At 53.6% G+C, this 25,587-nt stretch overlaps 1 protein-coding gene across 1 annotated transcript in view; it reads left to right on the top strand.

Annotated features, from left to right (window-relative positions):
• Window positions 1–25,587, top strand: part of VDR (vitamin D receptor) — a 104,678-nt gene that overhangs the window by 43,278 nt on the left and 35,813 nt on the right. The window contains 6 exon segments of the mRNA XM_056117756.1: window positions 5,596–5,780; window positions 5,888–6,008; window positions 8,276–8,447; window positions 16,259–16,410; window positions 16,625–16,741; window positions 18,675–18,963. Of these exon segments, the coding sequence (XP_055973731.1) occupies window positions 5,596–5,780; window positions 5,888–6,008; window positions 8,276–8,447; window positions 16,259–16,410; window positions 16,625–16,741; window positions 18,675–18,963 (1,036 nt within the window).

Here is a 25,587-nt window from a genome sequence, read left to right as displayed (position 1 = left end):
TATAGATTCCGGTCTGATGTTGAGGTCTTTAATCCACTTTGATCTTACTTTTGTATCTGGCATTACGCAGAGATCTGAGCCCACTTTTTTGCATGCAGCCATCCAGTTTTGCCAGCACAATTTGTTAAAGAGGCTTTTCTTGCTCCACTTCACTTTTCTTGCCCCCTTATCGAAGATTAGATGATCATATGCTTGGGGGGAGATGTCAGTATATTGAACTCTGTTCCATTGGTCTACAGCTCTGCCTTTGTTCCAGTACCATGCTGTTTTAATTATTACTGCTTTGTAGTAGAGCTTGAAGTTAGGTAGGTTGATTCGTCCCATTTACTTTTTCCCAAGAATTGCTTTAGCTACTCGTGGGGGCTTATTATTCCATATAAATTTCAGGAGTGTTTGCTCCATTTCTTTGAAGCATGGCATGGGTATCCTAATAGGGATCGCATTGAATATATACAGTGCTTTGGGAAGTATTGCCATTTTGACAATGTTAATTTTCCCAATCCATGAACAGGAGATATTTTTCCATTTCCTCGTATCCTCTTTTATTTCCTAAAGTAGAGTTTTGTAGTTTTCTTTGTACAGGTCCTTTACTTCCTTAGTTAAGGTGATTCCTAGGTACTTGATTTTCTGGGGCACAATTGTAAATGGGATTATTTTCTTCATGTCACTTTCTTCTCTTTCACTATTTGCGTATAGGAAAGCCATGGACTTTTGGGTATTGATTTTATAGCCTGCCACTTTACTATACAAGCCTATTGTTTCTAGGAGTTTCTTGGTAGAGGTTTTAGGGTTCTCTAAGTATAGTATCATATCATCTGCGAATAATGAGAGCTTGATTTATTCCTTCCCTACCTGGATGCCCTTAATATCTTTTTCTTGCCTAATCGTTATTGCAAGTACTTCCAGTACTATATTGAACAGTAGTGGAGAGAGTGGGCATCTTTGTCTCATCCCTGATCTTAGGGGGAAGGCTGTCAGTTTTTCCCCATTGAGGATGATGTTTGCTGTAGGTTTGTGGTAGATGGCTTTAACTATGTTGAGGAAAGTCCCCTCTATCCCCATTTTGGCGAGGGTTTTCATCATAAACGGGTGCTGGATCTTGTCAAATGCTTTCTCTGCATCTATTGATATGATCATATGATTTTTATCTTTTCTTTTATTGATATTATGGATTATTTACAAACTTTTTTACTTCATTTAGTTTTTCACTTTGTGGAGGGAGGGGTCAGGAGGCACAGCCAGCTGTGTTCAGGACTTACTCCTTACTTACTCCTACTCTTCACTCGGGGATCACTCCTGGCGAGATTCAGGGGACCATATGAGATGCCAGGGATTTAACTGGGTTTGCAGCATGCAAGTTCTTGACTATCTCTCCAGCCCTACTCTTTAGACTCGTAACTCTATGACAGTACCTGAGCTGAGACCCCAGATTCTTTAGAGGCATTGGAACACATCTTGTGTTAGGACTTGGTGACTGATGACCAAGGTCTCTCTGAGCAGTCCCAGCTGACCGTATTAGAGATTAGATGGGGTAGTTGCCACCAAGGAGTCTAGAACCACACTCCCTGACCCAAATACCAGTCCCACACTTGTTCCTGTGTCTTTGAGCAAGTTAGATGGCCTCATTGACTTCAGCTCCCTCATCTACCAAAAGTACTAAAAGCACCTTCCCAGAGGGATGGTTATAGGGGCTAAATAATGTGAGTTAACATTAGTTCACATTAAGAGGCACTTGAAAGGGGACAAAGGTTAAAGTGCTTGATTTGCATGCGGTGACCCCAGTGTATAGTTCCCTGAGCATCACCAGATGTCACTCCTGAAGACAGAACCAGGCATTACCAGATGTGGGCCAGAATACACACACACACACACACACACACACACACACACACACACACCAAAACAAGAAACAGCAGGGTAGTGTCCAGTAAATATATATATATATATGTTTTTATTAATGCTATATTTTATTAAATAAACCCAATAATTAAGATTTCTAGCTCTGCACAAATTAAAAGTGACTCTTACAGAGAAGAAACAGTTGAAAGGCAGATGAGTAAGAAGAAAGGCACCAGCAAGAAGAGACAGCACATAGTTTCACTGAGAGGGGAAGACTGAAAACTATGGAGTATGCACAAGAACACAAGATCATAGCAGGCTGAGTCACAACGTGCAGAGAGCAGCCCTATACAAGTCTGAGGTCATAACCTTAGTCTTGCAAAGTCCAGTAGTCGTTCAGAATGATACCTCTGAATCATCCAGTAAATGTTCTGTGATGTTACAGGTGTTCCATTACAAGGCATTCTGTCACCAAAAGATGTCAGTCACAGTTATTTAAATTAAAAGGGTAGGCCTTGCTCAGTTACCAGGGGGCTGGCATGTGAGAGTGCCCATTCCTGACACTGGAGGTCACCGTTTGCTTTGCTGGACTCACTGCTCTCCCCTGAGCCCAGGACAATGAGTGGCACACAGTAGGTGCTATCTCTAATGACATTTGGTTTCCAATCCATCTGACCATTGGGCCAGGAAGCCCCACTGGGCTAGTCTCTTTGTGGAGGAAGCACAAGAACTGTCCAATGAGGCCCCGGCCACTAAGTAGCCCAGCTGGTCAAGGAGACGCTGGACTCCAGCATCTGTCTACACAAGCGTTTTCTGAAACCCTCACTCACCTTAGGTGCCACAAAGTGAAAGAAAACTGGGTGCCAATATGTGTGAGAAAAACTAGTCATACAACAGAAATAAAAAATGACATTTCAAGGCCAGAGAGATAGTCCAGGGGTTAAACATGCCTTGCAAGGGCTGGAGTGATAGCACAGCAGGTAGGGCATTTGCCTTGCACGCGGCCAACCCGGATTCGATTCCCAGATTCCCAGCATCTCATATGGTCCCCTGAGCACCGCCAGGGATAATTCCTGAGTGCAGAGCCATGAGTGACCCCTGTGCATCACCAGGTGTGACCCAAAAAGCAAAAAAGAAAAAAGCCATAAACATGCCTTGCATATAGCCAACCCCAGTTTGATCCCCAGTACCACATATAGACCAAAGACCAAAAGAGGAAGGAAGGAAGGAAGGAAGGAAGGAAGGAAGGAAGGAAGGAAGGAAGGAAGACAAAGGGAGGGGGATAAAGGGAGAGAAGGGAGGGAGGGAGAAAAGAAAAGAAGAAAATTAAAGAAAAGAAAAAGGAAAAGAGAGCTCAGTGCAGGTCAAGGCAATGGAAAGGCTTCATGGCCAGAGACGACTGTGCAACGACCCCATCAGCACTCTAAGGTGTGAGGACAGTGGCAGAAGAGAGCGGGTCAGACTCTCCACAGGGGTCTCTAAGTGGGCGGGCTGGAAGCACCGGGAAATGACAGGGATGGAAAGGCAGGAAGAGATGAAGTTGGGAAATCACCTACAGTTGGGACTTGATGAGCAGGAAGGATCCAGAAAAAAAAAAAGTTTCCGAGCGAGGGAGTGACATCAAAGGGTTATCAAGGCCCATCCAGGCAGAGGAGGCTGCCGGCGGACACCCCTGGCATGCCTGGCAGAGACAGCCCCCCCCCGCCCCGGCCCCACACATACTCAGTCTCTTGCCGCCACCCAACCCTCCCCAGAGCCGGAAAGACCAGACACTGATCCTGGACTCCCCGGCAGGGCTTGAATGGGATATTCCCTGCTGCCACCTCTCCCACCCCACTTGACCTCTGGGGTCTGAGCAGACACCCTCTGTGGGAGGAGGATTGGCAGTTCCCTGGGGAGGTGAGTCAGCCGCCTGGGCCTGGTCTCCTCCCAGTCTCCGCTGGGTGAAACTCACCTCGGCCGTGGAAGGAACGCACCATTTTTCTGCCTCAGGCTCCCCTTTCCTGCCGTGCCTGAGGCTCTTGCTGTCCAATTCCACCCACCATGGGCGCTTCTCACCCCCCATCAACCTCTCTCCCTGGCCCCCGAGGGCCCTGGACCGAGACCGAAGGCCTTTGTCAAGCCCTGAACCCACCCACCCACTCAGACTCTGGTTCCTTTCCCTGCTGTTGTGAAACTCCCCAGTGCTGTGGGCAGATGCGCCGGCAACACCAGCACCGAGCAAGTAGCTACAGGCTGAGGGCCCCAGTGCCCACTCCTGCCGTCAGCGCTCTACAAGCCCGGCTGGGAGGTCTGTTTGCCCGCCTGTGCTGCCAGGCCTCCCTGCTCCCGGCCCCTTCTTCCCGGGCGGCTGCGCCAGCCCAGGGAGGAAGGAAGCACCCCAGAAGCCCCCATAAACCCAAGATCAAGGGAGGGGCTTCCCGTCATCGTTCACGCCAGCTAACAACCGGAGGGAATTTGCCAGGTCAGAGCAGTGTGATGGTACTCAGGGGTACATCAGGAGGACTTAACCTCACTTGGGCAGCAGCTTCGAGACTGGGCAGGCCAGAGGAGAGGCCGTTCTGCAGGGAGGCTGAAAGGCCAAGTCTAAGCTGCTGGGAGTGGATTGGATGCCTGGGTTCCACGCGTGGGAATGGCCTTGTGGAAGGGTCTCCTGGGCAGGCCCCGGCTTCCAGCAAGGTGGCTGGCCCCATCGTGACTCACCTGGTGCACCCTGGTGCCTCTTGGTGCTGTGGGCGTGGAGAAGAATGAATGTGTAATGAGCTTCTGCTTTGAAGAACTAGGCCTTCATTCCGTTTTCAGAGGAGTTGGTCCAAGTCGGTCCTACTTCTCCACCAGGTCACAAATACTCACTGAATGGAGAAAGAATGAGTCTTTTTTTTCTTTTTCTTTTTGGGTCACACCTGGTGATGCTCAGAGATTACTCTTGGCTCATGCACTCAGGCGTTACTCCTGGTGCTGCTGGGGGGACCCTATGGGATGCTGGGGATCGAACCTGGGTTGGCCACGTGCAAATGCCCTACCCGCTGTGCTATTGCTCCAGCCCCAGAACAAGAGTCTTCGGAGAGTGTAGATGTTCCAAACTCATCATCTTAGAAAGGAGAGAGCAAACGTGCAGAGAATTTCCATGTTTTTCAGCCAGAGACATCGAGTTCAGTCGTGAGAAAGGCAGATTTCCTAATATCCAGCCAACCCACCTCTCAGACCTTTCCCTCCCCGCCCTCCCCTGCCTTCTCAACATCGAAGACCAGCGTTCTGCTGTCGAGCGGGCTGGGGGTCCCCAGGAACAGGGGCTCCTCCTGGGAGCTTTCCATCTGGGGAGGCAGCTCCTGGCACCCTGCCCCCCCCCCACCCCGGCGTCTCCAAGCACCCTGCGCCCCGGGCGGCCCCACGCACCCTGCGCCCTGGGGAAGCTCCTCGCACCCTGCGCCCCGGGCAGCCCCGATCACCCTGCGCCCCGGGCAGCCCCGATCACCCTGCGCCCCGGGCAGCCCCAATCACCCTGCGCCCCGGGCAGCCCCGATCACCCTGCGCCCTGGGCAGCCCCGATCACCCTGCGCCCTGGGCAGCCCCAATCACCCTGCGCCCTGGGCAGCCCCGATCACCCTGCGCCCCGGGCAGCCCCGATCACCCTGCGCCCCGGGCAGCCCCGATCACCCTGCGCCCCGGGGAAGCGCCGCACACCCCGCACCCCTGGTGGCCCCGTGCGCCCTGCGCCCCTGGCAGCGCGGCCCCTCTGACGCGCGTCCCCCGCAGTCATCCTGACGGACGAGGAGGTGCAGCGGAAACGCGCGATGGTCCTGAAGCGCAAGGAGGAGGAAGCCCTGAGGGACAGCCTGCGGCCGCGGCTGTCGGAGGAGCAGCAGCGCACCATCTCCGTCCTGCTGGAGGCCCACCACCGGACCTACGACCCCACCTACGCGGACTTCGGCCACTTTCGGGTACGGCCACGGGGGTCGGGGCAGGCGGCCTGGCACAGGTGGGGCGAACAGGGGCTGTTCCCGCGGGCCTGGGAGGAGGGTGAGCTGGTGCCCGCGGTCCCTTCCAGCCTCCAGTCCGGGGCAGCGACAGTGCAGGGAACCATCTCCTCGGGCCGCGCTCCAGACAACCCCCCAGCTTTTCCGGAGACTCCTCCTCCTCCTGCCCAGACCACTTTGTCAGCTCTGCAGGTAAGAGGCCCCTCTCCCCCTGCCCGGGGCCCTGCGCTTCCCCCACTCCTGGGGCTGCCAGAGGCCAGCTCTGACTTCTTCGGGCACCAGGGCGGCCTCCCAACAGCTATGGGTCATTCACCGAAAAGGGCAACCCCACGTGTCTGCACAGAGAGCAGGATCCCGGCCGAGACCCCCCTGCAGAGGGGCGAGCTCCGCCCGCAGAGCGAAGCTGCCCTGACTCCCGCCCGGTGGCCTGCTTCCTTGAGCTGGCCTTTGAAGGCCGGCCCATTGGTTGTGTTTCCATTCCTGCTTCTTCCCAGCTCCATGGCGGTAGACTGGATGGCTGCTTTACCTCTTCGGGTCCTCTTCACCCTCCCTCCTCTTCTTCCCGCTTTTCCTCCCCTGCCCTGGCCCATGGTCCCGCCACCACCCACCCCATCCTGCTGCGCTCTGTGGGGTGGGAACCGCAAGAGACAAGAGTGGGGCTGGAGGGAAAGTCCTTTGCCTTGCACGGGGCAACCAGGTTCAATGCCTAGCACCCCACGCAGATTCCCAAGCACACCAGGAGTAAGGCCTGACAGCAGCATGGCCCACCCCCCAAAAAACAAAACACGAAACCTGAGCCAGAGAGAGAGGACAGAGGGTAGGGTGTCCCTTGCATGTGGCTGACAGGTCCAGTCCTCGGTTCCCACGTGGCTCCCCTCCAGGAATCATTCCTGAGTGCAGATCCACAGGGTGTGGGTCAAAGACAAAACCGAAAGAGACAGAGAGACAGACAGACAGACAGAGACAGAGAGAAACAAGGACGGACAAGCTCCCTCCTCTGGGGAACTAAAACGCTCAGTGCTCACGCTCAGCAAAGGGTCTGCACCCAAGGCAGCGTAAGTGGGAGGAGCCGGGCGGCCGGGCAGAGGGATGGAGTCTCGCTCTGTGTCCACGCACCCAGGTGTAGCAGGAAAGAAGCGGTCAGCAGCTCACGAGAAGCAGTGACCGCTACACTGACTGCCTGTCCCTCCGAGGCCCTGCCCTGGTAGGGACCTCTTCACGTGTTGGTTTTCTCTACCCACCTTCTTACTCTTTCCTCTTGACGGTGTATTTGTTTTCAGTGATGCCATCCACTAGTATGAACTTCAGCTTTTAACTTATTTAGGAATTTTCCCCCTTCTTGGTTGTGGTTGATTTGAGGTCCTTTTCACTCCCACCAATTGTTCTTTATAGCATTTTTTTAAATTCATAATCGCTTTTTAATTTAGAAAATACTGTAGAAAGGACTCCATGTTCATTGCAGATAGTCAGAAAATAAAAACGTGAACATCCAAGGATGATCACTGTGAAGTCTGTGATGTGCCTCTTTCCCCTTTCTAAACACATATGTTTGGAAATGGCACTGTGTTATACAAAGGCTGGTGCTTGCTTTTATCTTTCAATAGTATAGCAGCAAATTTCCATGTCAGTTATTGTCTATCTGGGACGTCATCTTTAAATACTCCAGAGTGTCTCTAAACCCCCTACTGTTGAGTAACTGGATTGTTTCCCCACTTTTCATTAAGTTGACAGTATCTGTAGTGACTTTGAATTTTTTTCCTTGTGATGAATTCACGGAAGTCAAAGAGTGTAAGAAATCGCAGGACCTACCATGCTCCTGCCAAATATCTTTCTAGATTACTTCCAAGATCACGCGACTATATATTCCCTTCAGCAGCTCAGCACTGCCCCAGGCTTGCCTGATTCCGTGAATCCTTTTCTCACACGGGAGTTAACATTGAGACATGTTTGTTTTGGGGGCTGGAGCAATAGCACAGCGGGTAGGGCGTTTGCCTTATATGCGGCCAACTCGAGTTCGATTCCCAGCATCCCATATAGTCCCCCAAGCACCGCCAGGGGTGATTCCTGAGTGCAAAGCCAGGAGTAACCCCTGAGCATCGCCGGGTGTGACCCAAAAAGCAAAAAGAAAAAAGACATGTTTGATTTTAATTTATAGATTGTTTTGAATGTGGATATGGTCTTTGGCAGTGCTTAGATCCCTCGTGAGTTTGAACATTGCCTGGTTCCAAATTAGCTAATGATTTGGAACTACTAGGATCGGTGGCCCAGTCAGCTTGTTTCAAAGCCTCTCAGATTCCTGGTGGGACTCTCCCCCTCTGAGGACAGACCAGCCGGAAGCAGCCGGAGGGAAGCCTGGGCTGAGCACTGTGCCGGGAGGGCTGCTGTGGGTGGCTCCAGGTGCAGGAGCAGGTAGGAGAGGTCCTTAGCAGCCTCTTCTCCGCCCCCCCATCCTGCCCCAGACATGATGGAGCCGAGCGGTTTCCCCAACCTGGACCTGGGTGAAGAGGACCCGGATGACCCTTCCGTCACCCTGGACCTATCTCAGCTCTCCATGCTGCCCCACCTGGCCGACCTGGTCAGCTACAGCATCCAGAAGGTCATCGGCTTTGCCAAGATGATCCCAGGCTTCAGGTAAGATGCGTGTGAGGAGCAGTGAGCACTCTAGGCTGAGCTGGACGAAGCTTCAGAGATCACTGCTCCCCAGCCAGACTCGGGCCCTGCCCAGTTCTGAATCAGGTCATTTCGGGGGGAGACCCCAGGATCCGGGATCTGCGTCCCAGGAAGTGCAGCCACACGGCTCTGCGGGCCCACGCTGGAGAGCTTTCCATTGTCCGCAGTGTTTTGGATGGTAGAACAGAAGCCAGAGTGGTTCAGTGGCCCTCCAGGACCATTGTCTAGTGTTGGAGCGAGGTGTCAGAGAGAGGCTAAAACTCTTCAGGTCACTGCCGTGTCGTCTGCTGTTAGGTTGGATGTAGCCCTCATATTAGGAAACTGAATACTAATTAATAAATTATGAGTGTTGTCTAGTGTTGTCTAGTTCTCACTCTTGGAGAACCCGACAGGCTACCGAGTGTATCCTGCCCGCACGGCAGAGTCTGGCAAGCTCCCCGTGGCGTATTCAATATGCCCAAACACAGTAACAATGATGGTCTCATTCCCCTGACCCTGAAGGAGCCTCCAATGTAGACACTTGCTAAAATCTCAGGGCTAGGATGTATGGAGATGTTACTGGTGCCTGCTCAAGGAAGTCAATGAACAACAGGATGACAGTGATACAGTGATAACAGTGAATACGAATTAAACCACAATAGGGCTGCAGAGATAGCTCAGGGGCCGAGAGCACAAACCTGGCCTGCCAGAAGACCTGAACTTGACCTTTGACACCAGGAGCCCCACCCCCAGTCCTGCTGGGTCTGGCTCAGGCAGCTCCTGCAGTTGCTGGGCCCGGGTTGTGCCCAGCACCACGCCCTAGCATTGGCCCTTCCAGGCAGTCTGGCACCACGCAACTGGGAATAGCCCCAGGACCCTTAAGCACAGCTTGGAAGGCCCCCAAAACGTATTAATTAACGAAACATACAATAATCTTTTGTACCCCGTTCTGAAGCCAGAACAAAGTAATGGAGAGGAGAGAGGGTGTGGGGATTGATGAAGTAGGGTGGCAGAGATAGGGCAGGGGTAGGGTGGTTGGTCTCCTTGTACTCAGCCAGCCTCGGTTTGATGCCTCGAACTGCACATTTTCCCCTGAGCCCTGCCAGGAGTGATCCCTGAGCATAGAGCTAGGAGAAAGTCCTAAGAATAGCCAGAAGTACAATCCCAGTCCCCGCCACGCCCCCCAAAAAAACACAGAAATATTTATAAAATAATTTAGGAATACTCGTGAGAGAGATTTGCTGACTCATGTCACCTGGGAACCCCTTGCTCACATTTACATTAAAAGGGGACAGGAGTAGAAAGAGAAAAGGCTGGAAGATGTCTTGCATGTGGGAGCCCCAGGGGACATGCCCAGGTCCCCATGGTCTCCCACTGCTGAGAGCAACCCGTCAGCAGAGCATCGCCAGGCGTGGCCCCCAAACGAAGTCTGTATTAAAAGTTTACCGTTGGGGCTGGAGAGACAGCACCGCGGGTAGGGCGTTTGCCTTGCACACGGCCGACCTGGGAACATCTTGGTCGCAGCAAAAATAGTTCCGACCACTCTAGCAGTAAGGATGACAGTGTCCCCATGAACCAAGCGTCACCCAGGGACTGGGGCTTACCCTCCAGAACCTTCGCTTGGAACTGAGAGTTCATTCCATTTAGTACAAGTCTTGACTCTCCTCCACTCTTCCTGTGACTGTTTGCAGACTTCCAGTGTTCCCAAGTCTTGTTTTGTGTAAACAGCTTGAGAAAAATCACTTCAAGGTGCCGACAGGCACACTCTCACCCTGGCCTCCATCCTTGTTCCAAGGAGGAGGAGTCACCCACGGGCTCGTCCTTCCCGTCTGATGGGAACAGGCCTAGATGCTGAGGTCGGGGGATTCTAAGTGGTGGCCGGGACTGCACATTTGGGGAAACTACCCTAAAAGAGCCATTCAGCCAGACTGTGCAATGCAGGCCCAAGTAATCCAAGTCTCCATTTCCCCCCTAGGTCCTGGCCCCCACCCCTTACCATCAATATGCCCTGACCCAAACAGCCCTCCCTGCCCCTTTGTCCACCCAAAAATAAACTGGTCTACCCCCATCCTTACCTTCCCAGCCTCATTTCCTCCCGTTGCCTGTTCCCTCGTCTCGTTCCATAACCATGGCCAAAATGCAGTGTCAGAAGCAGGATCCGCTCAGTTATTGAAGCAAAGTCAGTTGCACTTATGCCAGAATGCTTGGGGGGTCTCTGGGCAGGGCGGGCTGTGTCCTCCGGGTCCGCAGCCAGATCCCCTTTCAGGGCGGTCCTGCTGCAGGCGCTCCCTGTGGCCAGCAGAGGGGGCTGCTGAGCCGGCCGGGACCAGATCCCGCCCAGGCCTGCTGCTCAGGCTGCGGTGGGTGTCAGGGTCTGCAGGCGGGCGGGTGCTTGATTTCCTAAATGAGGGCGCCCTGAAGGCTACTAGGCCTCTGCTGGCTTTGATCTTGTCCCTGTAGGTGGGGATGGAGGGTGTGGGGAGGGTGGAGTGAGGGGGGCGGGGAGTGCAGGGTGGGCCTGCTGGGACTCCCAGAGGGCAGGTGCCAGAAAGTGCATCTGAATGAGCTCTGTGAGCAAATACTCCCACCCACTCTCTGACCCTAACCCTGACCCTGACCCTGGCCCTAACCCTAACCAAACCCCTAACTGTAACCCAACCATAACACTAAACCTAACCCTAACCCTAATCCCAACCCTAACCCCAACCTAAGCCCTAACCCCAAACCAACCCCTAACCCTGGCCCTAACCCTAACCCTAACCCAACCCCTAACCCTAAACCTAACCCTAACCCCTACCCAACCCCTCACCCTGACCCTAACCCTAACCCCACCCCAACTCTAACCCAACCCCTAACCCTAATCCTAACCCTAACCATAATCCAACCCTAAGATTAACCCTAACCCAACCATAACCCTAAACCTAAACCTAACCCCAACCCAACCCCTAACCCTAACCCCAACCCTAACCCCAACCCAAACCCTAACCCTAAGAGCTTCAGTCTGTGCCCCCAGACCTCCCTCCCTCAGGCACGGAGGAAATGGTAGCAGCATCCCAGGAGCACTGCAGTGGCCAGGAGCCAGCTGGGAGCTGGGGCTGCACCATGGAGAGAAGCATGTGAGGACCAGGCAGGGCAGGGGCAGCCCCTACACCGAGTCCCTCCCCCCGCACTGCCCTTTCCGTCCAGGTTTCCTTGATCTACAGCCTGGCGCTGGGAGGGACTGGGGGTGGTGGGGGAAATGGGAGTCCCTCCCTCCCTCTCTCCCTCCCTCCTGTCCATCCTTTCGTCTAACAAGGAGCAGTTGGCTTCTGTGAGCTGTCGGGAAAGGGTGAAAGTGGCTCGGACACTGTCCACCGCCTCGAGGGACCCGCGTCTCTGCAGGACACAGACCCACACACAATGGCTGTGGAGGGATAAGCACCTTACAGGAGAGCTGGGGACCAACCGTGGGAGCCGGGCGAGGAGGGCCTGGGCGCTGCTGGGATGGGAAAGATGAGAAGTTTCTGGAGCACAACACAGGGTCCCAGAATTAGCCACGGGGGTGAAACTGATGAGGGACAAGTATGCCAAGCGGCTGGGTCTCCTGAGGAGGGGAGCACCGCCTTTGTCCCCAGCCCGGCCGCCAGGCCCCTCCATCCCCTGTTCCGGGCTATGGGCTGCACTCAGACGGTCTCTATCTTTCCGTACTGGGGATGGTGCTTGGAGGTGGTGCTAGATTTTCTTTCATGGAAGTAGCGTGTCTGGACAACGAAAGCTAATTGAGGTCCACTTGAATCTCTCTGGCCAAGTACCCATGGAATGTTGGCTGTTCACTTCTGGCCATTCATTTTAAGAGGACATTTAAAAGGGAAAAAAAAACGGCGATGGGACCTGGGAAAAAGCTCGGGGAGTGGAGAGCGAGGCTCTGAGTTCAGGTCCGGCTTCCTCATGCACCCCTGCACCACGAAGAAGAGCCCTGGTGGCCCTGGGAGCCTGAGGACTTGAGGGGGGCCCCTGCCCTCAGATGGAGAGACGCAAAGACATTTCTCACAAAATCGCTTATAATAGAAAGAAAGAAATAGCCTAAATGTCCAAAATGTGTTGCTGGGAGCTGGGGAGACAGCTCAAAGGTTGGAGATCTGGCTTTGCAATCAGGAGCCTCAGGTTCTATCCTGGAACTGCAGAATTCCCTGAGCACTGCCAGGAGCAATCCCCAAGCACGGAGCCAAGAGAGACTCTGGGTAACCACGGGTATGACCAAAAGTCCTAAAAGAAAAAAAAAATTCCAGTGAATGGGAAATTGATCTTATTGTATGTTGATGATGTGGTGTAATATTATGCAGATCATGTAAACTGGCTAAAGAAATCTCCATAGTGATAATTTCAGTATTATTGGAAAGAAAAGAAAGAAGGAAGGAAGGAAGGAAGGAAGGAAGGGAAGAAGGGAGAGAGAAAAAAAGAAAAAAGGAAGCAAGGAAGGAAAATGATTATGCTGCAGGCTGTGAGGCACAGAATTATTACAAATATAATTTATGTTAGAACACTTTAAATTATTTTATTTATTATGTTGGAGGAGGAATAAAAAAGGTATATTTGTGTAAGAAAATGATAGGAAGGAAATATACCAAAATGTTCATTGTGGTTGTGAGAGATTTTTATTTGCTTTTGTGGTTTTTCAAGATTTTTCCAAAGAGTTAATATTGACCATGTATTAGTTGTATAATGAATTAAAGCCAAATTAAGGATGATGATGGCTTTTTTTTAAAAAATGCAGGTTGAGTATCTGGAGAGAAGTGATTGGGATGGTAAAGTTTCCAGACAGACACTGTGTCATTTGGCCTGTCTACTACAGGAGAAGCAAGAAGGGAACAGGAACTTTCTTTGGGTGGCTGAAGAGTCGACCCTTGGTCAGTGGAGGGGTCTGGTCTGTTCCTTAAGAGAAAGAACTGCAAGCAATGGGCCAGTGTATTGTTGTGGGGTTAGAAAGCTGTGTCGGGGCTGGAGCGATAGCACAGCAGGTAGGGTGTTTGCCTTCCTCACTGCCAACCCGGGTTCGATTCCCAGCATCCCATAGGGTCCCTGAGCACCGCCAGGAGTAACCCCTGAACATTGCCGGGTGTGACCAAAAAAGCAAAAAAAAAAAGGAAAGAAAGCTGTGTGGAGGACACTGTCAACCAAAATCTGATCTCCTACGGCCCTATCTAGAGGCCAGAAGCATCTTGGCACTGGAAGCATCTTGTAGAAGAAACTGGACCACCTGGCCTCTAATAAACCCTTCCCACTGGGTAGTTCGTGATTTTTTTCAATGCAGACCAGCTGATGGTCAGTCTAATCATGCAAACCTTTTCATTCTGCATCAGAAAGTATACGGTCCTTTCACTCAGTTAACATCCATGCAGTTAACATGTTAACATTTCATACAGTTTACATCCCCTTTCCATTTGTTAATGTGCCAACTCGGAGCTATGGAGAAAAGAGGGGACCACTCTACAGATGGCCGAGGGGTCAGGGGAGTGTACAGTGGAGGACAAAGGGCAGAAAATGGAAGCAAGTCGGTCTATGGGCTCGCTTTTTCCTTGTCATTTTGCTGACAAAGGGCTGGAGCGATAGCACTGCGGTAGGGCCCTATCTAGAGGCCCTGCCTTGCACACAGCCGGCCCGGCCGAGCTGGGTTCGATTCCTCCGCCCCTCTCAGAGAGCCCGGCAAGCTACCGAGAGTATCTCGCCCGCATGGCAGAGCCTGGCAAGCTCCCCGTGACGTATTCGATATGCCAAACACAGTAACAACAAGTCTCACGATGGAGACGTTACTGGGTCCGCTCGAGCAAATCGATGAACAATGGGAGGACCGTGACCGTGACCTTCTGCTGACAAACCCAGCTCAAGACTCAGAATAGAGCAGCTAGTTATTAACCTCTGATATTCTCACTGTTCTCAGGGATCAAAGTTCAGTATGCGGGAAACATAAAGGTGATTAAGAGGTGGTGCTGACCTCCAGCTGATGTAGGTTGAGTCAGAGACAAGCAGAGAAGGACTAGAGCTGACGTGGAAAAGGCAAAGTGTGAGTGCAGATGAGACCCAGGGGCAATAACAGAGTGGCTCTGATTCTTCGTAGGAGACTCACAGGGAAACACCACAGGAGCCCCCACTAGACTGAAGGCCAGAAAACAGAGATGCAGCAAGAGAAAGACATTCTTGCTGAAAATGCAGTGTGCTCAGAAGGCTTGGCGGTGTGAGGACACACAGCATCTGAATGCTGAGTAGTCTGGTGTTGCTGGAACGGAGTGTTGATGGGGTAGGCAAAGCGCTGAGAAACTGGCCGAGTTTTGGAGTTCGGGCTCTGTTTAGGGGCGTTTGAGAGTCAGTGAGGATTTCTGGGCACGGGAGAATCAGCAACTGCGAATGAGAGACTCAACTCCAGGCTTCTCTGAGAAACTATGGAGACTATGATGCAGCTCTGACGCAGAGCGGATCTGGTGAGAATGAGGCTTATATGGAGGGATCCAGAGATGTTTGGGTGATAAGGTTGGTAGAGCTTTAGTCCTGGGAAGGATCAGAGATCACAAGGAGGCAGAGGAAAGGAAAACATGGGGCCGGAGCAATAGCACAGCAGGTAGCGCGTTTGCCTTGCACGTGGCCAACCCAGGTTTAATTTCTGGCATCCCTTATGGTCCTCCAAGCACCGCCAGGAGTAATTCCTGAGTGCAGAGCCAGGAGGAACCCCCTGATCATCGCTGGGTAGGGCCCAAAAAGAAAAAAAAAGATAGAAGGGCCTCTGGCCATCCCTTTGGTAGACCGTTTTTATCCCATAACCCCGCAAATGTCCGCAGGCTCTACTCTTAGTTTCCAATGGATCTGGCTGCTTAGATCTGGGAGATCCTTGCAAAAAAAACTATGTGTCAGCAGCTGAGCGGCTTCACTTCTCTCCTTGGCGTCATCAACCTTAAGTCTTTCTCCCTTAAGAAACAACATTGTTCACGAGCTGCCCCCACGAGCGGCTCTCGGGCACGGCCATGGCTCTAGAGCCACAGAAACCGATCTTATAAATATGTGACTCTCGGCAGAAATACTTCCAGGCTTAATAAGTAAAACATCAGAAATCCAAAATCGCGTGGCCACAATAGCAGCTGCGCAACAGCATTTGGTTTTTGTAACCAGCTGTAGAAAACAAATTATTTCACAATGCCTTTCCAGCAGGTCTGATTTTGGAGTGTAAACTCTAAATAATAATGGTGCATCTTTTGCTGAAACAGTGAATCTAATCAAAGTAGATAGAGTGTTAACTACAATTTATCTGCCTCACAGGCTTTGGGAGGGTTGGGAGGGGGGTTTATTGGGGTTCCTGGTGGTGAAAAATAAGTACTGGTGAAGGGAAATGTGTTTGATGATTGCATGACCGAGACTTAAACCTGAAAGCTTTGTAACTTTTCCCACAGTGATTAAATAATAAATAGATAAATAAATAAATAAAAGAAATAAAAAAAGAAACAACCCTGTGGGGCTGGAGTGATAGCACAGCGGGTAGGGCATTTGCCTTGCACGCAGCCGACCCGGGTTCGATTCCCAGCATCCCATCTGGTCCCCCAAGCACCGACAGAAGTAATTCCTGAGTGCATGAGCCAGCAGTAACCCTTGTGCATTGCCAGGTGTGACCCAAAAAGCAGAAAAAAAAAAAGAAAAGAAACCACCTTGCTTCCGGTCATCTCTGGCATATGCTGCTCATGTGCTCTATATCCACCTGTGGAAACTGCATTGATGCGCGTAACTGGAACGCTTTTGACCCCTATGTGACCCCTTGCCCTTCCCCCTGGCAGAGACCTCACCTCTGATGACCAGATTGTGCTGCTGAAGTCAAGTGCCATTGAGGTCATCATGCTGCGTTCCAATGAGTCCTTCACCATGGACGACATGTCTTGGACCTGTGGCAACCAGGATTACACGTACAGTGTCACTGATGTGACCAAAGGTGCGTCTGGGGTTGGCCTTCCTCCCCCTCTCTAGCTCCCAGACTCTGGCTTCACCCCCCATTCGGATCATTGGCTTCAACGGAGCACCTGGGAAGGGCCTGGGTGCCAACAAGGAAAGAGGGTTGTGGTTACACCCAGTTGGAGTTGAAAGGGGGTAACGGGGTGGGTGATGCTTCCGTTCTGCCCACATCTTCTATCTCTTCTGTCTTGCAGCTGGACACAGTATGGAGCTGATAGAGCCCCTGATCAAGTTCCAGGTGGGACTGAAGAAGCTGAACTTGCATGAAGAGGAGCACGTCCTCCTCATGGCCATCTGCATCGTCTCCCCAGGTATAGTGCCTGGCAGTGGGAAGCTCCGGGGCATGGGGCATGTCCGAATGGAGTGGGGGGCAGAGGGCAGGCATACTGGAAATATCCACTTTCCTGGTTTTGTCACTGGCCCGTTTGGTGCATGCTGTATGCCTTTGAGAGACTACAGGTCGAGGTAGGGTACCAGCATAGGTGGGTTTCGTGGACTGCACACAGCCCTAGATGCTCGCAGTGTCAAGCGTTGCTGTAATGCACTTTCCCGAGCAACCCTAAGGCCTCAGAGATGGGCTCTTCCCAAACAAGCTATCTGGCAGTTTACGTGACTGATTCGGAACCCTGGAGTTGTTATGCCCATCTGGGGGGGAGGAGAGAGAGCAGGTTATGATCCTGGGATCATAAGTGGGTGCATCCCAGGGCTCCGGGTGCCGCTCAGCAGTAGAGCACATGCTGTGCATATCGGAGGCCCTCGGCTCAGGCCCTCTCACGGAGTGGGGAAAGGGGAGACCAAGGGTCTAGGGTGGGTGCATGGCCCTTGGGAGACCAGATGCCATCCCGGTAACTCAGCACTTCCCAGAGCAATCCCTGAATGCCCAGCTGGACTAGCCTCTAAGCACCATAGGGTGTGACCCATATCATCTTTAAAAAAAAGATAAATTTTTAAAAATGAAAAAGATCCAAGGGGGAGCTGGAGCAATAGCACAGCGGATAGGACGTTTGCCTTGCGTGCGGCCGACCCAGGTTCAGTTCCCAGCATCCCATATGGTCCCCTGAGCACCTCCAGGAGTGATTCCTGAGTGCAAAGCCAGGAGTAACCCCTGAACATCGCGGTGTGACCCAAAAATAGCCAATAAATAAATAAATAAAAAGATCCAAGGGACCATCCCTACCTCGGTTTGGACTACGTTCAGGGATCAAGTGAGTGGTCACAAACAGGGGATGCTTTTCAGGTCTTTTCTAAGGAAGATCCAGGCGCTTCTCCCCACTGCCCAGCTAGCATTCATTCATCCAACTCAACAAAGACTGACTGAGAAGTGCTGAGGTCCCTGGCTCTCTGCCTGGCCTAGGGATTCAACAGCAAACAGGACACAGATGTTTTCCCATAAAGCGTAGGAGGAGACATTAAACAAATAGTATTTAAGGACTATTTGTAATGCTATGAGAGTTTTTAAAAGAAATATGTGATGCTTTAGCAGGGTATAAATAAAGACGGGGGGGGTGGAGCGATAGCACAGCGGGTAGGGCGTTTGCCTTGCACGCGGTCCTCCCGGGTTCGATTCCCAGCATCCCATATGGTCCCCTGAGCACCACCAGAAGTAATTTCTGAGTTCATGAGCCAGGAGTAACCTCTGTGCATCGCTGGGTATGATCCAAAAAAGGAAAAAAAATTTTAGCCTGGCAAGCTCCCCATGCTGTATTCGATATGCCAAACACAGTAACAACAAAGTCTCCAATGGAGACGTTACTGGGCCCGCTCGAGCAAATCGACAATCAACGGGAGGGCCTTTACCTTTACCTTACCTTAAAAATTTAAAAAAAAATAATGAAGGAAGGGCCCCGTTGCAGCGGTGTACGAAGGACGGAGGGAAGTCACCTGGGATGGCCTTCCTGAGCGCAGTCCTTCAGCTGTTACCGGAAGGGGCAGAGGTGGGTGGAAATAGCAGAGTGGAGTTCCAGGCAGAGGCCACACAAATCTGAGCCCGGGGTCCGACTTGAGAGTGTCTTCAGATCCTGGCAGAAAGGCAGCCCCGGGGAGGTGAGGCGACCCCCGCCACAGAGGAACCTGGGGCTGGGTCCTGAGTGCAGTGGGCAGCAGCTCCAGAGGGGAGTGTGACCCCGAGGTAGCGGTCCCGGAGGAGGGGGACGTCAAGGACGCTGCCAGGGCTTTGCGTGGGAGGGAGGAGGGGGCCGCGGACCCCGAGAGAGCTGTGCCCTTCCCAACCCCTCCCGGCCGCAGACCGCCCCGGGGTGCAGGACGCCGCGCTGGTCGAAGCCATCCAGGACCGGCTCTCCAACACGCTGCAGACCTACATCCGCTGCCGCCACCCGCCCCCGGGCAGCCACCAGCTCTACGCCAAGATGATCCAGAAGCTGGCCGACCTGCGCAGCCTCAACGAGGAGCACTCCAAGCAGTACCGGAGCCTCTCCTTCCAGCCCGAGTGCAGCATGAAGCTGACGCCCCTGGTCCTCGAGGTGTTCGGCAACGAGATCTCCTGACTCGGGCGGGGCTGCCCCTCGGGGACTGGGTGCCCAGGCCTGGCCGGGGCCCCGCAGTCCTCGCCCGCTCGGGGGCTGTGCTCCTCCCGCCCCTGCCTGGCCCCTCCTCTCTCCTGCCCGACCTAACAGCAGACGCCCCAGGACCATGGGCCTCCCGGTCCCTCGAGGCCTGTGTGCTGGCAGAGAAGACGGGTGCAGGGGGCAGAGCTGGCGGGGAGGAGTGGTCTTGCCAGGGGCGTCCCCTCCGTGGCGGAAGAGGCCGGCTCTGAGGCAGCAGGCGGGAGAAGGGGCCCCTTCTTGGGGACAGCGAGCCCTGAACCTGCCCTCACTGCAGGCCCACATCCCCAGGGCCTGGCAGGGGCCCTCCCCTCGCACTCTGCACTAGATAACCCCCTAGATTGTACCCCCCCATCCCATGGCTCGTGTGTGCGGGTAGGCTCCGGAGTGGCCACCTGAGCATGGGGCGGGCTGGGCGCTTCTCCCGCACCCTGGGCCGGCCTGCCGCTCACTGCCCAGAATGACCCAAGCGACCCAGCCACTTCTGCTGACAAAGAGCACTTGCTCGGCCCACGAGTGCCCGCCTCACCCATCAGCCCGGTGGCCCTGTCCCAGAAGCAGCTCGATAAGGGGGGCCTCTCTCCCCATGCCCGGACCAGCACCCACCTTCCAAGAGGCCCAAGGAGGGAAGAAAGTGGAACCCAGGCTGGGGTGGCCGCACGGAGCTCCTCAGCCCAGTCCAAGTGGCCAGTCCGAGCGGGAGCTCGTCCTCCGGGGACGCTCTGGCAGGATGGAGCTGCCTGGACACGGCCTTCCCCCCGCTGCTCACGCTCACCTCCCACCCCGGGGAGAGAGGACCAGCCTGGAGTGGCCGTGTCTGCGCCTGACACCCCGCAGGGCCCAGTGCTCCCAGCAAACAGCAGGACGGAGGAGCAGGGCCGCAGGTCTCGCCGCCCTCGCCCGGCCCACCTGGCTGTAGTTCCCAGAGGGGCCTGGCCCTGGCCAAGCTTCTGGGGCACGGGGGCACAGCCCACCGGCCACGGGACCAGGCCCTCCTCCTTACTCTGCCATCCCGAGGGCAGAGGGGCTTGCGAGGCTCAGCCAGGGGGCAGGGGTCCCTTACGTCCAAGCCCCGTGCTCCCCAGAACCGGCCCCACCCACAGTGGGACCACCCAGCCATCCTTCCAGGCAGCGTGCCCGGCTGAGCGTGAGGAGGCATGCCTACGTATCTCCAGAGCCAAGAGGGTCCCTCGAGTCCCAAGTTCCCTTGCAGCCACACCAGTGTTTGCTCTCCCAACAAGGGGCTCTTTTGCTGCCCTGGAAACCCCCTGTACCTGCACCTGCTGTTCCTCGAGCCCGGGACCGGGAGCGAGTGCTGCCACGGGCCCCGTGGCCCTGGGGTTGGGTCCCTCTGGGTGGGCACCACTGACAACCCCGCTCCTTCTGACAAGCCCGCAGAGCTGGCCCCGGTGCCTGTCACCTCTGCGCTGTTCCGGAGCCAACCTTCGCTGTGTCCTCCATTCCCGCAGAACAAGCAACCACTCCTCAGGAGCATTTATGGGGGAAACTTACATTGTGAAAGAAAATTCTGCACCTTAATGATGGTTGTTGCCAGCTTGCAGATCACAGAGCCCCCCGTGTTGCTGAATCGTAGCGGCAGAGCGCATGGGTCCGTGAGTCCGGCTTGCCCTTCTTCAGGGGCGCCCGTTCCCAAAGTGGATGACACCAGCCCAGGGGGCGGGGCGGGGGGTGTACGGGAACAATTCGGGGGCAGCAATAAGAAGCCTTGGGTACAACCAGGGAGCACTTTTGATTTGTTGGCTTAAAGAATGTCGATTTCCAGTGGGGAAAAAACTCAGGTGGTGTTTTTTGAAAGGAGGTAGGGACGGATCCAAATAAGTTTGGGAAATCCAGGGTCGGAGGAGAGCAGCTGAGCCCCTGGTTAGAGAAAGGGGCACCGACGCCCGCTGTGTGACTCCCCCATGGCGTCGCTAAGAGACCAGCGGGTGGACTCTGGCTGCAGCCTGGAGTTTGCCATCTGGTGGCTGACCTGGTCCCCTGGGTCTAAGAGCAGGTGGAGTACCTCACGCTCAACTTCCCTGCCTTGTCCCCCGGCTGAGCCTTCAAGAGGAGGGACCTCGGCCTGTGTCTCAATGTGAATCCACATCCCCACGTCCCCCTCAGGGCCCTCAGCCTCGTGGGGTGTCTGCCTCAGCCCTGTATGATGCTGTTGCCTTATCAATAAAGTGAGTTTGTCTTTGTGATGTCTCCAGCTTCCCAGCTCTCTCTGCCGTGTCCCCCACACCCCAGACCTCCCTCTCCAGGGACCCTGCTTGGGCTCACTGGGAGCACCAGCACCCAACCCGCTCCCCAAGGACAGTCCAGGAGCTGGGAGGGAAAGAGAAGGGGACAAGGGGGTCCGTTTGGGAATGAGAGGTGGTTGTAGGCATTTGCACCACTTGATCACTTGACATCCCGTTACTCATCAATTTGCTCGAGTGGGTGCCAGTAACATCTCCATTCGTCGCATGCTAGTGTAGCCCAATGGCGTCTGCTTGTTCTAGGAACACGAAGAGCCTCAAACCGATCATTCAGGGTCTTGACGAAGAAGTCTGACCATCTTGTAGGTGGGCAGCCACGCGGTCTTTTGACATCCCGTGGAATCCAGTCGGTAACGGCTCTAGTCCAGCGGTCATCTCCAAATCTCATTACGTGTCCAGCCCATCTGACGGCATCCCTGATTCTTGACCGTTGATGGAGGTCGGAACTCCGGATTCTTTCTCTCATTTGAGTGAAACGTGTTACTCCAAGCATAGCTCTTTGGATTCCTCTTTGGGAGACCCCAATAGCATTCTCATCCTGTTTGCATAGGGCCCAGGTCTCTGAGGCATTTGCATAACAAAAACTTTCTTTTGTTTTGTCTGGGGGCCAGTCCTGGCAGTGCCAGCGATTAGACCTGGAGGGCTTCCAGGCACGCCTCTGAGCTGTCTCTAAAACTTATCAAGCATAGTCTCAAGTACCCAGGAGAGCATGCACTTTAGTGCCAAAGAAACAAACTCCCAGAGGTCAAAAAATCCTCTCTTTGGTCAACCAAAAGCAAACTGAAGAATGCAAGTGAGACCCACAGGGGTGGTGGGAATGTGAGACGTAGCATCCAAGAGAGACGAAAGCGGCACGAGGGCCTTTCTAGTGATAGCCACGGAGAAAAATTGTCAAACCCGTGAAGAAAGCTCAGTTTAAACACTGTCCTGTCCTCCCATTGTTCATCGATTTGCTCGAGCGGGCCCAGTAACGTCTCCATCGTGAGACTTGTTGTTGCTGTGTTTGGCATATCGAATACGTCACAGGTAGCTTGCCAGGCTCTGCCGTGTGGGTGAGATACTCTCGGTAGCTTGCCGGCTCTCTGAGAGGTGTGGAGGAATCGAACCTGGGTCGGCCGGGCTGGCTGCGCACAAGGCAAACGCCCTACCACTGTGCTATCGCTCCAGCCCAAAGCTCAGTTTATGGTAATAAAAAAAATTTCCATTTTGGGGACGAGAAAGAGAGTACACCAGCTGGGCACTTTGCTCTGCCAGTGATCCCTGTCCCATCCTCATCACTGCAGGTGTCCCCTGAAGCACTGCCGGGGTGATCGTTGGGGGTAGAGCCAATAAGATCAAAAGTTCATTCTGGGCCCGGAGTGATAGCACAGCAGGGAGGGCGTTTGCCTTGTACATGGCTGACCTGGGTTCAATCCCCTGCATCCCACAGGGTCCCCCCGAGCACCGCCAAGAGTAATTCCTGAGTGCAGAGCCAGGAGGAACCCCTGAGCGTTGCTGGGTGCGACACACACACAAAAAGAGTTAATTCTGCACCAGAGGAATAGTGTTCCAGCATTTGCCTTGCAAGCACATAGTCAAAAGTTTCAACTCCCCCTGTCCTTTATATGTGACATTCTTCTATCTGAGACCTCTGGCACCACAAGTGATTTGCAGTCACAAGAGGCACGTTATCAGCACAACAAAAAGGGCTTGCGCCACCATGAGCACCGCAACCAGAAAACAGAGCTGAGGACCATGGCCCTGAGCAAGCACATGTTTGACCAGCACAAGGGACCTTGGGAGTACCACAAGCATCACCCGTGGGCCTCCATTAAGAGTGGGAGGTCCTAGTGGTCTCAGGGAGCTGCCTGCTCTGATCAACCCAGCTCTGGAGTCCCCAAAGCATGCAGTCACATATGTGGCCGCACAACACCTTCATAGACCTGACAGCCCAGGACAAGCAAGGGAAATTAGGTGGGGAAATTGAGTAGAAGCCCACTATTCAGTGAGCAAAAACAATGACCCAAAAGGTCCAACTCACCCCTAACAGCTCAGTAAATCCTCAGACAAGGACTTTAGCAACACCGTTTCAAGATGTATGTAGTAACAAGCAACGTGAAGTAGATTATTGTGTACCCACTAAGGGAGAAGGTTTGGAGGATGGGTAGGAAGCTGGGGACACTAGTGGAGGAAGGTCACATTGGTGGTGGGACTGGACTGGAATATTGAATTCCTGAAACAACTGCATTGTGAGCAACTTTGTAATCAAAGGGTTTAAATAAAGTTCTACTCCCAGCTAAAAATGTGGGGTGGGAGCCCCGGCAAGCCCGTGCACAAGCACCGCGACTGAAGGAGAGTAAACCTCAGGAGACGCCAGGCAGCTGCGTGAGCCTCAGACCCTGCTGGGCGGCCTCCCCGCGAGCACCATAGTGCGAGTGAAGGAGCCTCAGAACCAGGTGCACGGCAACCCCAGACACCACAGGAACGAGAAGAGAAGGGGGCTGGGGAAGGGGAATTAAAAGTGAGTTACGTTTTGCTTTGGTTTGGGGAGCCACATCTGGGGGTGCTCAGGGCTTATTCCTGGCTCTGCACTCAGGCTTACTCCTGGCAGTGCCCAAGGGACCCTATGGGGTGTTGGGGGTCGAATCTGGGTAGGCCACATGCAAGGCACACACGCTATCTGCTACACTATCACTCTGGCCCCTAAAAGCAAATGTTTTAGTGGTTGATTTTATTTTTATGCAAACCAACTTGCTTTAGGGACCGGAGCCATAGCACAGCGGGTAGGGCATTTGCCCTGCACGCGGCCAACCCGGGTTTGATTCCCAGCATCCCATATGGTCCCCTGAGCACCGCCAGGGGTAATTCCTGAGTGCAGAGCCAGGAGTAATCCCTGTGCATCGCCGGGTGTGACCCCCCCAAAAAACATTAAAGACAGATTCATTAAAAAAAAGCTCACTTTAGCCTCAGAAGGACCCAAAGGGAGGTGGGCTATTATCACCCTCATTTGACAGGGAAGAGAGTTTACCCAAAGCCACACTGTTGGTCCATGGCTGCATTGGGACTTAAATCCTTGGCAAATGTTCCAGAGGCTGTGAAGTCCTGCTATGCGGCAGGGTGGAGGAGCTGGTGTATGATGTGGCCTTGCTAGCTCTCCAGCGGAGAAGGTAGAGGGAGGCTCGTTCCTACAATGGGGCCTGAGATAGGAAATCTGAAAGTTCCGTGAGGATTTCGTAGCAAAGAGCTTGGTCCAATGAAGTGTGACCTTTGCAGAGACTTTCTCTTTTTTGAGAAAACAAAAACCTGGGCACTGTTGACCGGAAATGTGTCTCTTTGGAGCTGGAGCAGTAGGACAGCAGGCAGGGTGCTTGCCTTGCATGCAGCTGACCCAGATTCGGACCCCAGCACTGCATATGGTCCCAGAGCACTGCCAGGAGAGATGCTGAGCACGGTCCTGAGTTCGGTCCCCACTTGGGCTCAGTGTCCACCGAGCACATGCCAAGTGTGTCCCAGGGGTTCTGCTGAGCCCCGTGGCATTGCCACAGAGCCCATGAGCTCCGACACACAGACAGGTGTGTTTGAGCACCATAACTCAAGTGTCTGAAGCCCTGCGAGCTCAGGAACCTAACCCAGGTGAGCACCTCAGCCCACCAAATGTAGGGGACACCTTCCTGCCCCAGCCCTGGCAATGGAGGGAAGGAAGGGGGAGAATACATGAAAAAATGAAGTGACAAATCAAGAAAAATGAATGCCCACCACAATGCAGTGACTGGGAGAATCGCCAAACACTTATTCATACACAAGACTCCCGGGGAGCAAGAAGCAACGTGTCCCCCCCATCACCCACAGAAGTCGGATTCCACTCTTCTCTTCATTGTTGTGAGGACCTGACCAGGGGTCTCACATACACACACACACGCACACACACACAGTCACACACACACTTACACACAGACTCACACACACACTCACACATACACACACTCATGCACACACACCTGCCTGTGATGTCACGCACTTGGCTGTGATGCTTGGTCACCTACATTAGCCGCATTGTCTGCACACACAATACGGCAGTTGGCCCAGATGTGGCACAGGGCTTGAGCTCGCAGTCTTATGCTGGCTGAGTTATCCCTTGGGCCCCAGAAGTGGGGTTCCTGAAAAATGGCTAAACAGAGCAAACAGAAGAGACAGCAAAAGACACGGCATCATAATCTGCAGATGCGGAAACTGTGCCTCACCCATGTGTCCGCTTCGACCTGGAACCTCTAGGTGGCATTGGCTTCAATTATTTTTTAGAAGCATCTGAAATTACTCCAAACTAAAGATGTATCACTATAGAACTCTGTGCGGGTA

Source organism: Sorex fumeus, unplaced genomic scaffold (genome assembly GCF_029834395.1).
Source record: "Sorex fumeus unplaced genomic scaffold, SorFum_2.1 ptg000036l, whole genome shotgun sequence".
Classification (NCBI taxonomy): Eukaryota; Metazoa; Chordata; class Mammalia; order Eulipotyphla; family Soricidae; genus Sorex; species Sorex fumeus.
This window is presented reverse-complemented; position numbering and strand designations above follow the sequence as displayed.